Genomic DNA, 15,396 nt, shown 5'->3' on the forward strand with positions numbered 1-15,396 from the left:
AAAGTAAAGTATGGAGTGCCACAGGGATCAGTTTTAGGGCCTCTGCTTTTCTCCTTATATATGCTTCCCCTGGGAGATATTATCAGGAAACATGGAATTAGTTTTCACTGTTATGCCAATGATACCCAATGAAATTTCACAATTTTAAAAATTAACAGTTTATAAATTATATCAAAGAGTGGATGGCTAGAAATGTCCTTCTACTCACTATCGCAAAACTCCGGCCTGTTAACAATCAAAAACCACAAAAGGAGGGAGATCATTTTCATATTGGGCTCCTAAACTATGAAATATAATTTAATTAATTTTAATTGATATTTATCACACATTATACATTTGCACATATACAGTGAAATTCTTTTTTTCACATATCCCAGCTAAGCTGGGGTCAGAGTACAGAGTCTTTGTTTATATCGCTGGTGCTTGACAGGGAATGAACAATATAATAGGATGCAGACGCTGCAATAACCAGAGAAAAACCTCAGAATTACACTGCACTTGATCAAGCCCATTAGCACATTGTGCGTGCAATTTCACCAAACCCACCTGCGCCTAGACTTAGCGCATGTTTGTACAAAAATACCAATACTTCATGTCCATGCCCACTGACTTTGCACGTATGACTTAAGTGCTAGCACTCTTAAAATAGGGCCTTGTAAGTCTATCCCTCACAGCCTCATTTTCATTCATGTCAAAAATCAAATATGGTGCTAATGTGAATGAGGTCTACAATGAAGACGAGATGAAAAAGACGCATCATGATGATAATCAAACCGTTTGAATTCAAACATACTATTAATGCAAATTTGACAAGATAAAATTATATTGCAAGATATTATCAATATCTATTGATAATTATTTACTTTTTTTTAAGAAATAAAAATCTTGAAAGAATTGTTTGAAATAATCCAGTTATGGTGGGGATTTCCAGCTTCATGAGATGAATTAACTGACATATCATATCATGACATCAGCTATATGCACAACATAAACGTCATATTACAACTGACATCTGCACAGATAATGAAAACAATGAACAGCTGAACTTGACAAGTCACATGTTCTAGTTGGAATGCGTTACTCGTGCTGTGAATACGCCATTTCCTTAAAAACATGTGACACTTAACTCAATATACTAAACTGTCTAAACGTGAGGAACTCACAAAAGAGTCTAAAAGTAGAAAATAATTCAGTAAATATCATTGTCATCATCTTTGGAGTTCAGCTTTTTACTACAGTTTTCTCATGTTGTTTAATCTCACATATTAAACATTAATCTCTAATTTGTTAGATACATGTTTAAATCATTGCACATAGCTTACAGACTACATTTTTTGATTTAAGATTGGTCTGGTATACTATGATACATGGTTTTGTAATTTTGTAAATTATCATCAGCTGAAATGTCGTTTACAATTGTATGTGGATTATGTCAGAGAATGACAAAAATGAATGAATATGACATGATGAAATATTGACAAAATTTACATAAAATATTTGGCCAAAGACAAAAATTATGACTAAAATAAAATACTTAAAATGAACACTCTATTTAGCGAGAATTGTGTGGACAGTGAAAAGTGAGCGTTAAATAAAGTGTATACTGAGTATTTTTTCAGGGTTAAACTGGGGTCACATGAGCATTAGTTTCGGCGAGTTCTGTCACCTGTAAGGGGTCCCTCAAACCCTCAACAGGTACGGCCAGCGGGAGTCCTTCATCAAACTGCCCGCACCGCCTTCAAAGAGCCGCCACAGCTGGGGGTCATTAAGGGACACAATGGGGCAGGAGGGGGCAACTAGTTAAGAAATGACAAGTGCCAGGTGTGCTAGCGTCTGCTCTTTTGACTTTATCTCATGAAAACTTGGGTTGATATTTGGAAGGAAAAAAAACATATATTGTGAGTGATGTTTCCCTTGCAACACTCTCTGCCATGATGGTAAGGTGGTTGCCAGAGTGTTGCTATGCAGTGGACAAGATGTTTTAGTGCGTCGCCAGGGCATAGTGAAATCAAAAGATCCCACCCTCTTGCAGTCTATGTGATATTCAACCAACCTGAACCAAACAATATGCAAAAAAAAGTCGCTCGGGACGTCCAACATCATGTGACTGGAAAATGATGGGCTAAACAGTGTAATGCATCTTTCATTTCTTAACAATGTTTGCTGTATCAAAAAATGTTTGCTAAATGTGACCCAAAATAACCCATGTGCCTTTGGAAAACAGATGCTTTCACAAAAAAAGAGAGAAAAACTCAATTGGCAATTGAATAAGAGGCTTTAATCAAGGAATAATGTCATGAATTATGGTAAAACTCTAATACTACATGTGCAGTGGCACAGATGTGTCATTACGGGGCATCAGTGAGAGAAACCAGCTTTTCTCTTTCCTTGTTAAGATTGTCTCCAGCGCTGCTGTAGTGTTACTTCTTACCTAAAGACATGCAGTAAAAAACAGGGTAAGAATGCATGTAAATACACAGACTTTAGCATGAAACAGGGCTTTACACACCTGCTAAATACAGACATGTATACTCTGAAACACTTAATGACCAGCTGGAATTTTTCCAGAAAATTACCTGCAAATTTCAGGTTAGAGTTCATGTGTGAACACGACTTTTTTGAAAATACTGGTAAATTTTGCTCTGCCAATTTCCCTAAATGCGAAGTTGTATCATTACCTAAAAATTTCCATTTTGATGGTATGTGTGAACAGCACATGAGGTACATTTAGCAGTAAAGGCAACCCAACAATTTTCCTGTAATTCATCAGGTTGCATGTGTGAACAATGTACTGTATGTACACTCTGGTTCTGCTGACCCAATGTGGGACACGTCTGTTTCCAAATAAGGACTCTAACACTCTCTAGACATCCAATGAGCACGATCTAACACATCAATGAAATGAAGATAAAAGTCTAAGCTTTAAAATGACACCTCTTTTATGCAGATCAAGCAAGTGGTTGTTGAATAATACCATAAGATTTTTATTTTTTTTTGTGATCAGCTAGCGGCCGCTCTGGGTTTAAGAGGATAAAGGACGAGCTGAGAGCACAGACGATACAAACGCACCTGGGAGCTTGAGCCACTTGGGCACTTTTCCGGGGTCAGTTCTCACTGGTTTGGGTGCTGAAGTTTGAGAGTCAGAGGCGTCCTCTGTCACCCCCTGCTGTCCGGAGGAACCTGACGATTCACCTGCGGCCGCGAGAACGTCCTGAGACGGCACTGATGACGAAAGTGGAGGAGGAGAGCGCGGCATACAGCTGACAGATGCACAGAGAGAGAGAGAGAGAGAGAGCGCATCAGAAGACAGAAACAACACAGTGTCCCGAGCCATCAGTCCTCAAATACACATTTTATGATGTGCATGAGTTCTGAAGAGCTCAACTTGTCTCTCTGACCCCTTTCATGTGAATTACACAGGTCAAAGGTCATGACCTCCTGAGAACCTGCAGCGATTAAAGACTTTCTGCAGAGCATCACATGAATGAAAGTGGTTTAATCAGTGAGGCGAGAGTTCTCCACAGTTTAGCTCACAGAGGAAATGTTTCGATCCATTAGGTTTACCATTGAACGGATCTTGTTCAGAAACCAGATTAAAAAAAATGTGTGTTACCACAGAAATTATGTACGACTTGTGTACAGTGTATTTTGTGTGATGTGTCTGTGTTGCAGGGGTTTCTAGGAAAGTGTTGACTATCTTTAGAGGAAACAGATTGTGGAATGTCACATCGGAAACTCAAAGGAATTGCAGACTGTCTGACCATGAAAACAAACTGCCGAATGTGTGTGTGTGTTTGGGGAATGCCAGTGTGTCATATCATAATGTATATAATGTTTACTATATTTATGAAACAGTTTATTTACACATTAATATTTAATTAATGCAAAAAAATAACTAATATTTCATTAATGCAACAACAAAAAAATGATGTATATATATATATATATATATATATATACACACACTTTTTTATTTTTGTATTAAATTTTAATGTGAAAATAAACTGTTTCATATATAAAAAACAGTGACATATACATATATATATACACACACACACACACACACACAACCCCAATTCCGAAAAAGTTGTGACAGTATGGAAAATGCTAATAAAAACAAAAAGGAGTAATTTGTAAATTCTATTCACCCTGTGCTATATTGAAAGCACTACAACTACACATTATATTATGTTTTACCTTGTAAATTTAACTGTTTATTTAAAAAAATAAAAATAATAATACTCATTTCAAAACAGATGATTAGGGTACAAGCACCCTGTTGTGTTTGTTCTGTTTTTCTTCTTTATTTTTCTGCCCTAAAAGTGTCTGGGCATCAGAGACCATAAATCACAGACTCCAAATTTGTCAGGATGATCCCAAATCACAGATTTTGGGCATATCAGCTTCACTACATGCCTAAAACTCCTCTTTGTAAAATTGCTTTACGGAATTTAAAAATGGTCAGTAACTGAAACTTGATTTCAGAATGATTTTGATCTCACTAAGAAATGCATTTGACTGCGGACAAAGAAAATATGACAAAACACTGGTGAAATATTTACCCTGCAATGAGCTCATCTGCCTCTAGGGCGGAGACACTGTCACCCAACAGATCACTGCGCAAATAACAATCTGGAGAAACACACACACACACATACACGATTATAATGGATAGTTCACCGTCATCATTTACTCACCATCATGTCAATCCAAACCCATATGACTTTCGTTCTTCTGTGGAACACAAAATACGTTTTTGAAGAATTCTGAAGAATACGCAGGTATTCTCCATTCAATGACTCACTATAAAATCTTGTCATTTGGAAAAGAGCTGCATAAACATTCTTCCATGGAAAAAACACATGAGGGTGAGTAAATAATAACAGAACTTTCACTTCTGGGTGAACTATCCCAGTTCAGACTGTCGCTTATGGGACCAGTGCTCCCCGTTCCCCAGAATGCACTGTGTGTTCCCAGTTTAAGAAGATTAAATTGATGTCATTCATAAGTTTGAAGAGCTGATAAAAGATATTACAAACCTGTCCTCACATCTGAGCCAAAGTACACGACAGCAGCCGGGAAGAGATTCGCCTGAGAGAGACAGACAGAAAGTTGAATTACTGCGGTCCGTCTCGTGTTATGTTGAGACACATCGGTCACAATAAACTACAAACACACAAAGAGTTAAAGAGTGAGTCTTAAAATATCAGATAATTTGACCCTTTCATGATAGTGCAAGATTAGATCAGGTTGACAAATGTCAATGGGAATAACTTCAAGAAAAAAATGTAAATGATAAAATTATAGATATAGTATTATGTGTGGAAATAAAATGTATTTTCACTATAAAAAATACGGTTGAAAATAATGATCGCTTGGCAGCGGCACTTCTGGATTCTTTTGGCATCGCAGAAAAGAGCTGCTTTCAATGGTCGCTTCGTTCACATTGAGCTGAAAAAGTCTGAAAAGTGCTGTTTGTTTTGTTGAAACACCCCATTTCTAGAAGATTACTAAAGATTTGGGCTTTTTATATTTCCATCAGGATCGATAAATCAGGAAAAAAAATCAGGATTTGACATATTTTATATTTCACGGATCACCGTCATTTCCCTGAAGCTGGTCTTAGTATATTTGAACTTTGTCGCACAAACTCTGATCGCGAGTTTTTTATTTTCCAAAGTTCTGCTGTGACAGATATGAGGCCAAATATGATCTAACGATGATCTTATATGGACAAACCTCTGTAAGAGAGGGCCTGGGTATCTCAGCGAGTATTGACGCTGACTATCACCCCTGGAGTCGTGAGTTTGAATCCAGGGTGTGCTGAGTGACTCCAGCCAGGTCTCCTAAGCAACCAAATTGGCCCAGTTGCTAGGGAGGGTAGAGTCACATGGGGTAACCTCCTCGTGGTTGTGATTAGTGGTTCTCGCTCTCAATGGGGCGTGCAGTAAGTTGTGTGTGGATCGTGGAGAGTTGCATGAGCCTCCACATGCTGTGAGTCTCCGCGGTGTCATGCACAACGAGTCACGTGATAAGATGCACGGATTGACGGTCTCAGAAGCCACCCAGATTGAGATGAGTAACCGCGCCACCATGAGGACCTAGTAAGTAGTGGGAATTGAGCATTACATATTAGGAAAAAAGGGGATAAAAATAAATAAAAACCTCTGTAAGATCTAACAGGACGAACAGGCGTACTGGCTGTTTGTGAATGAAAATGTACCTAAAAATAATGTACTACTACTACTAAAATATGTCTTTGCATGTATTTGTAATACAGTAAGTTCAACTGATTATACGTTTAGAAAACACATTTTAAGTTCATTGCAAAAATATTCAGATATAAACAAAAATATCAGTAGTTTGAGAGTGTAGAGAGTGCAATTCGACTGCGTCATAATGCACCATGTGAGTGGGAGGAGCTTGTTTGCTGCGACACTCTGATTGGTGGATTTCTCTTCAGGATTATGGGTAGTGTAGTTCTTTAACAGGAATTCTGCTATTAAACAATTTTTTTTTAAATGAAGTTGAAATAATGTGGACGGATGTCTTCAACAGAAGCAGATCCCACTGATCAACAAACAAACGGTAGATCTGTCTTTAAAGATTTATAATTTATATATAAAAATCAATTAGCCTATGGAGAAAATTAAAGTGACAGTTCACCCCAAAATGACAATTCTCTCATTATTTACTCACACTCATGATATTCCAGGTGTGTTTGACTTTCTTTCTTCAGCAGAACATATTTGAAGTAAAATAGAGAAATATCTCAGCTCAGTAGGTCCTTAAAATGCAAGTGAATGAAGATTTCTCTTTTGAAGCTCCAAAAATCACAGACAGTCATCATAAACATCATCCATATGACTCCAGCGGTTAAATTAATGTCTTCTAAAGCAACACGATCACTTTTGGTGCAAAAAAGATCACTATTTAAGTACTTTAACTATAAATAATCACTTGTACTTGTAACACAGCTGTATATGCATTCATGAGAGTTCTAATGTAATCTCACTCTCTTCTCTCAGTTGAGACATCCAGGATGAGCACACAAACGCACCATTGAGAGTAAAGAAACAGATAAATACAGATCTAAAGCAAAACCAATGAAGAACTTCTGTTCAGTGTTCCTCCTAATCAGCGCCGCTCTTCCATGTGTGATGCGTGTGTGTCAGTTCTCGTGTGAACATGCCAACGCGATTACACCACATGCATTCATTTAACTGCTGGAGTTGTATGGATGATGTTTATGATGACTGTCTGTGATTTTTGGAGCTTCAAAAGAGAAATCTCCATTTACTTGCATTTTAAGGACCTACTGAGCTGAGATATTTCTCTATTTTTCTTCAAATGTGTTCTGCTGAAGAAAGAAAGTCAAACACACCTGGAATATCATGAGGATGAGTAAAAGATGAGAGAATTGTCATTTTTGGGTAAACTGTTTCTTTAATAAATGTTTTAGTTCCAGAACCAGATTGTTGCGCTCTATTCTCAAGTATTTGATGTGTAAGGAAAATGTGTTATGGTAATACCACATTACATTTGAAGAGTCCTTCAATCAAACTTTTGTTGAAAATTGTATAAATGTACATATACAGACACAAAGCAATAGTTGTGAGAAACCACTTTACACACACACACAAAAATGCAGCGGTCAGTTGTGTGTATGTACGGGTCTATGACAGTCTGTCCTGAATTCTATTATTAGAGCTCTTTGAACAGGAAACAATGTGTTTGAACAAGCCGAGGGGCCGCTGTCCTCAGAGACCCCAGATTCAAGAGAGTAGACCCTCCAGGGGCCGTTTGTGTGTGTGTGTGTGTGACAAATTCCTTCCATTACATGAGGGACAGTGACATGCATATCCTGTTTGTGAATCTATAATGCTTTAAAACACCCAGATGAACCGAGAGACAGTTACACAACACACTTCTGACAACCGTGTGTGTTTGTGTGTTTATAGGGGACTTGCTCGAAGAACATGAACCTGGTCATGTTTTACCACAAAATAAAATATATATATATTTAGCATAAAGAAAATGAAGCTTTAATAGGATCATTTGCATCGTGACATTATTTTCATGACATTTTATTACGCCTGTGACACAAACTAGAATTTTGGACGAGGGTGTCACACATGCAGACTGTTTTGCTGAGATCTCGCTCTCCTCAGTCAGATGTATGACACACTTGCCGATTAAGAATGGTGGAGGGGTGACAAACATACCAACTCACCGCAACTCTCTCTGATTCCGTCACGTGGAGTTTGCCGAAATAAAAACAGGAGTACTACGTGAGCATAAACAACTGTAACAGAGTGATTTAGGGTGTTTTCAGGCCTGTAGCTTGCATGATTTAGTCCAAAATAAAGACTAAAATAGTTACAATGTTGCATTTTCTTCATTTTAAAGATTAAGCTCAAATATCAATAAGGCGCTTAAAATGAACATTATCCGACACACGGATGGGAAAGAGCTGTAAAGTTTTCATTGTGGTTATTTTAATCTGTCATTAGTTGCTTTTGCATTATTTCTGCATTAAAAATTCTCACGGAGTTCTCTCTCTCACACCCACCCACACGCACACTCACGCGCATGCACACACATTCACGCGCACACACTCGCACATTCTCACGCACATTCACACAAACTCATTTTCACACACACTCGCGCGCACACATTCACACACACTCGCGCACACACATTCACACACACTCGCGCACACACACATTCACATACATTCACACATTCACACACACTCGCGCACACACACATTCACATACATTCACACACACACTCGCGCGCACACACAATCACACCCGCACACTCACGCGCATGCACACGCACACACATTCACGCGCACACACTCGCACATTCACACATTCAAGCGCACACACACATTCACACAAACTCATTTTCACACACAGTCGCGCATACACACATTCACACACAAACATTCACACACACACGCGCACACACACATTCACATACTCACATTCACACACACACTCGCGCACACTCACGTGCACACACTCACGCGAGAACACTCTCTCTCTCTCTCTCTCTCTCTCTCTCTCTCTCTCACACACACACACAGAAAAAGTTAAGCCATGTTTATTTCTGTCATAAAGTTGCTGACATCACCCTACCTGTCTTTTCCGACGCTATCAAAAAGACAGAAACGATCATGCTAAAGTTACCCCAGGAAGTATTAACTTAAATGTACAACTTTAACCTCCTGAGACCCAAGTGTGACTGCTGTGTGCATTTTCCATTTCCTTTTTGATTTGTAACAAGTAGCTCCTAATAAACATGCAAAAACAATTTTTTGCTTTGAAGGGCAAATTGTTTTCCTAAAAATGGATGTCCTGGTATGTGGACAGTGGGTTAATTTTAAGTTGTTAGTTCTAAATAATACCAAACTATATAAAGTCAGATTTTTTAAATCAAGTTTATTATCTGTCCAAGAGTGTTGATTATTCATGTTTTTGAGACGTTATAAACATTACAGCTGATTTTCTATAAAGCTGGATCAATGTGTTTTGGGAAAAGCACAAATAAAAAACTATACTAATAAAAATGATTTGACTTCATTTGACTTTTTATGTTACAATGTTTTTTCCTACTTTGGCCAATAAATCTCAATGTTCTCTCTTTACACTGTCAAACACACAAGTGATAGTCAGTGCTGAAGCATTATACCAATCAGAAATTATCATAATTAATTCTGATTCAAAGTAATGTCCAGCATCATCCAATCACTGTCAAGCATGTTAAAATAAAATGATACATTATAAATTCTGAATCTATGTACTGATTATCATTGTCACATGTCTGTCAAACATGTTGAGTGATTCAAACATCATCTGCAGCCTGAAACTGAACTTTTGATCAGATTTTAGGAGTGAATGCACTTAACTGCATAGAGAGCTATAGGATGCTCCCTTGCTCCCTATTTAGTGAATGACTTAACCTCCAGTGTGCTGTCTGTCTGCACTGGTCTCAGAACAGCTATAAATGCACCTTATTCCATATAAAGCCTCTGAAAGCAACATTTTTCAGCTTTTGTATGAATACATTAATTCTCAATATGATAATGTACAGTAAATGTAGATTTCTATGGGGAAAATAGCACTACAGTCCACTATAGTGGTCATCGTGTTTAACAGTGTGCTGGTTTGCGATAAATCGATAACATTTTTAAAATGGCATACTGGATGAAACTAAAGATTTTACTCTTTTGACTCAATCAGGTTTCAATGTAAAAACATAATGAGGTTTCTTACCAGATGTAGTTTTAAGGGCCGTTTACACAACAACGTTTTCAACTAAAAACAGAAAACTTTTTATGTGTTTTGGCTGTTCGTTTACACGACAACGGCGTTTTGAGGCCTGAAAACACAAACTTTTGAAAACGGGTTTCAAAGTGCACGTTTTTGAAAACGATGCCGTTATCGTCTCTGTGTAAACATACAAAAACACGAATTTGTGAAAACGATGATTTCATGTGCACACGTATTACGTGTTATATAAAGAATGATGGATTGATTGGCATCAATTTGAGATGTATAATTATCAATATGAATACTGGTGTCTGTGCAAATAACAATAATCAATAATTGATTCATTTGGAGTGTTTTGTATGGAGTGTGAACACTGTACAGTAGGCAGAACCTGCAATTTGAAAATCCTGAAATTAATGTATGGATTCAGATGGGTAAAATGTATTTGTATTTTAAATGTTATTTATTTATTTACTTAATTTTATTTGATGTACCTCTACCCTGCAATTCATTCACCCACCGTTTATGTACAGTATATAGCCTATAGACAGAGATGTGATGCCATGTACAGTATTCAGTTATATGCTTGGAATATGAAAACATGAGGCAGTGAAAATGCATGTTAGATCCAGTGTACACAAGACCTTTCTCTCGATCAGAAGATATCCAGTCTGATATCCAAAACCAGTCGACATCAACAGGTTATGTTAGCATACTCTTCTACCAGCCCAAGAGTCAGCATGATGGTAAAAATGAGCAGAGTTTATTGAATAATCTTGAGAGATCAGTCTATGAGCATGCGCGCGAGTACTTCAAAACAACACGTGAGACATTTAAAACTACAATGGCGGACTACAGGACTGTGTTTGTGCGCTCAAGTTTTTGAGTTTATTGACGCTTCTACAGCAAAGTGTAGATTTACTGCATCACTACTACGACCAGCGATCGCATCGTTTGTATTCACCACTCTGTGGAAGAATGCTTATGCGCGCAGGTGCAGTTTTTAGTCATTTTCGCGGATCCGTGTGAACGGGGATCATTTTGACAAAGCTGTCGTCTGTACGTGAAACTTTTCAAAAACGCAAAGAAAAAACGTTTCCGTTTTTAGTACATCGTTGTCGTGTAAACGTACCCTTATTGGTGTTTCTCCCAAAGACAAACTTCTCTGAGATCGGCACCATGTTGTTTTGTCACATGACTCGGTGCGTCGAAAGTTTAACCCTTTACTGACAGCACAGAGTGTCCTGAACTGAGATCAGTCGCTTTAAATGAAATGAAATTCTGTACAGTCTATAGCGAAGACAAAACACACAGTCCACGCAGGAGGATGCGCGGTTGCACGAGGATATCCAATATTAGGCTATATTCACGTACTGATGATGAATTACAGTGACGAGCTGACCTACAGATTTCTTCTCCGACCAGATGGTCTCAGATTGATTGTTTTGGTGTGGATCCGAGTACAATTTCCATGTTCATATATGCCTATATGAATTGAACCAAGGGAGAAAACGCACCAGGTTCAGAAACAAATGCTCCAACTGAGCCAGGTGTGTGATTCATGGAGTAAATTTACCTTGTGAAAGTGCCTGATTGTGTATTTATCCCCTCGAGGCTTGCCGTAGAACATGTATGACCATATGGAGCTTTCAGTGAGTAAAGAAATTACGTTCAATAAAAACAGACTATTGTGGCTCGTTTTCTGATGTCATTTTAGTGAAGGAAAAAAGGCAGGAAAAACGCTTGGTGACAGAATCACTATGAAAACAATCAGCATTTGTGATGATATGCAGCTGAGTACGATGAAAACGTTCAGATCAGCTTGACGTCAGTTCTTAAGTAATTGAGGAAGCTCATTGGTCACTTGATGAGAACACAAGACCCCACCCCGGTGACAGAATCATTAAGCAAGCCTGATGTGCTTTTTCAGAAGCCATTAACTCAGCAGGGAGTCCTGACGGTCAATTGATTAACAACCTCCCACTGGCAGATGCTAACGTGCACTTCTCCCTCCGCCTGGCCAGCGATATGTTAATGAAGCTCACTCCTGAAAATCGCTGGAAAAATCATCTAGTGTGGCACTGGCTTTATTATTAAAATCAGCGTAAATCAGCAGATACACAAGTGTCTGTCTGCTCATGAGAGTGGACTATAAACTTCTATTCAGCAGTCAACTACGCACACACACTGCTCGCACGCACCACACTCACCACACACCACACTCACACACCACTCACACTCACACCACTCACACTCACACCACTCACACTCACACCACTCACCACGTCTCTCACCTGATATAGAGTGGCATTCGGCTCATCCAGGATGGTTTTAGGTGGAGCAACAACTAGAATAAAAAAATAAAAAAAAAACACAGATGAAACACACACACTGAAGAAAATATCAAAGTTTGTGTGTTTATTCAGTGTTAATTCTTACACAGTTTTTGTTTTAGTCATAGTTTTAGTCTTTTGACAAAAATGTCCTTTAAATTTAGTCAATGTTTCATCATATCAGATTCATTTTAAACTCAAACGGTTAATCAAATATTAATTTCTTAATTTAAAATGTTTCAAATGCATAAAAACTGTCCTTGTGAAACTGTCCTGCCATAGCAGCATAAAATTAATATACAGATGCATGAGCTACTTTTCAAGTCACTTTATTCTGATCTCTTCTTGCTTTAGAGACTGTTATCAATTTGGCGTGTTTCAGACAGTTTAGCATGTTGCATTGCACGTAGCACATTTTCACGGAAACACCATTTTAAAAACGCAAGTTACGCATTCTTACTAGTGCATAAAATCGAGATCACCTATGCATGCATTTGTCTGCATCTATGCTGCCGTTGCTGTGGCTATATTAAATTTCAATATTGATATTTTACAGTTCAGTCTATGAAAGACATCGAAGACATTTATTGTTAATAATAGTTATTAAAGATGTATTAATAAATACTGTAACAGCACAAAGAAAATCCATATTCACCTTTATGTACTTTATTTTGTTTCAGCAACTTTTTTTCAGATTTATCATATGTGTGCATGTTATTTAACCGCATAGTAAAACATTTAAACTTATCTGATGTGTCTGTGGTCTCTCAGCGGAGTATGAGCCCTCAATCAGTCGACACATTACCAGCTCAAATGGGGCAGTCTGCACCATACTATGATTGGATTCATTTTTATTTTATTTTTTACATTCCACACTTATATCTTTATTGTGCCAAAGAACAATATACTGTAACAGTGCCCACAGCATCATTTAAGAGGCATTAAAAAAGGTCACACTGGGCCAATAACAATTAGGATTCCATAGAGAGCACATTTACCTGCACTCAGTGTCACACCTTGCCTCTCTCAAGACAATATTTCCAGAGAGCACCAACAAAATTACAATCTGCCACGTGTGCATCATGCTTTAGTTAACACTTGCTTTCCAGGTGAAATGTTTTGTCATTTTAATTTGAGAAAATGTCTTTTCTTTGCAGTGCTCTCGTATACATGAACAGAATATTCTCTATAGGCATGTGTCAATACTATGCATGATGGAGATATTTTTTCACTTCATTTCCCTTACTTCCTACATAGTTTTTTTTTTTTTTTATTAAAATTTGTATTGATTCATATGCACATGACAGAGAAAAACTCAACATATATACAAAGAATCAACATTTTACATTTAAACCCCACAAACAAATCCCACCCTGACCCTCAACGAACACCCCTGTGGTCCCGCATAACAACACACACACAACCCAAAAAAAATAAAAAATAAAAATAAATACAATAAAATAATAATAAACATGCATGATTAAACTAAACTACACTCTCCACATCCCCTCTCCGAGAGTCCCCCCCAAAAACTAAATATTTGCCCCATTTTTATCAAATAAGACCCTAAACCCCAGCCTTCTACTTACCACTTCCTCAAATGCAGCTACCTTCCCCATTTCCTCACACCACTCAGAAAAAAACCCTTAAAATTATTTGCCTGCCGATCAAGACTGGTCAGAACCCAATTTTTAATGTGATTATCCCTCAAATTCATGACCGCCCCATCACCCAAAATACAGAGTCTGGGACAGAGCAAAATTTGAACATTCAAAACATCACACATATAATTCTGAACCTTCAACCAAAAATCTTGAATCTTGACACACCCCCAAAAGACATGGGTAGTGTCTCCAACTTCTGATTGGCATCGTCAGCAGGTGGGTGTGTCTTTAAGACCAAGCCTATATAATCTAGTGGGGGTCCAATAAAATCTATGTAAAATCTTAAATTGCATAAGGCGCACCCTTGCATCTCTAGATGTAGACTTGACATTTTTCAGAATCTTAGTCCACACTCCATCCTCCAATACCAAGTTTAAATCTTTCTCCCATAATCTTTTGATATAAGTTAAAGCTTCATCCCCAGACTCTGAATCAGCAGGGAGTAATACACTGATGCTTCATGGCCTTTCCCAAAAGCAGCAGTTACCTCTCCCAAAGCACCTGCCGCCTTAGGAGGGTGTGTGCTATTCCCAAAAATAATACAGAGCAGGTGGCGCAGCTGTAAATATCTATAAAACTGAGATCTGTGAATCCCAAAATGATGATCCAAATTCTCGAAAGACCTCAACACTCATACAGGTCGCCGAGTGTAGTAACCCCCTCACAATCCAATCTGGCCAACAGAAAGGGGACTTGTTGATACATAATTTGGGGTTCAGCCATATGCTTGAGGCAACATTTAAATAAATGTCCATATTAAATACTCTGGACACTCTTGTTCAAATCACGTGCAAATGTGAAATAACCGGGTGTGATTTAACTTCTCCATTTAGTTTGATAGAAAGGCTTTGCAGCGGCAAAGTAGGGGCAAGAACTTCCTGTTCAATACAAAACAGGGAGGGGCTTTTTCAGGTGGAAGCGACCAATGAGCCAAATGTCTGAGACTGAACGCATAATAATAAAAACAAAATCTTGGGTAGGCCTAGCCCAACTTTGTCAGTCAGCCTATGTAATTTATTGAAATGTAGTCTGGGACGTTTACCATTCCAAATAAAGGACTTCGTTATGCTATCAAATTGCTTGAAATAAGAGAGGGGGACATCTACAGGGAGAGACTGA

General features: G+C 38.1%; 1 protein-coding gene across 1 annotated transcript in view; it reads right to left on the reverse strand.

Annotated features, from left to right (window-relative positions):
- Positions 1–2,256: 2,256 nt before the first annotated feature.
- The window catches only part of LOC127428116 (tether containing UBX domain for GLUT4-like), a 32,320-nt gene continuing 19,180 nt past the window's right edge, over positions 2,257–15,396 (reverse strand). Inside the window, exons 13-17 of the mRNA XM_051676205.1 lie at positions 12,575–12,627; positions 5,040–5,091; positions 4,563–4,632; positions 3,070–3,260; positions 2,257–2,431 (exon numbers count right to left, since the gene is read on the reverse strand). Of these exons, the coding sequence (XP_051532165.1) occupies positions 2,421–2,431; positions 3,070–3,260; positions 4,563–4,632; positions 5,040–5,091; positions 12,575–12,627 (377 nt within the window). The 3' untranslated portion in view covers positions 2,257–2,420. The remainder of the gene's footprint in view (positions 2,432–3,069; positions 3,261–4,562; positions 4,633–5,039; positions 5,092–12,574; positions 12,628–15,396) is intronic.

This window comes from Myxocyprinus asiaticus, chromosome 37 (genome assembly GCF_019703515.2).
Source record: "Myxocyprinus asiaticus isolate MX2 ecotype Aquarium Trade chromosome 37, UBuf_Myxa_2, whole genome shotgun sequence".
Lineage (NCBI taxonomy): Eukaryota > Metazoa > Chordata > Actinopteri > Cypriniformes > Catostomidae > Myxocyprinus > Myxocyprinus asiaticus.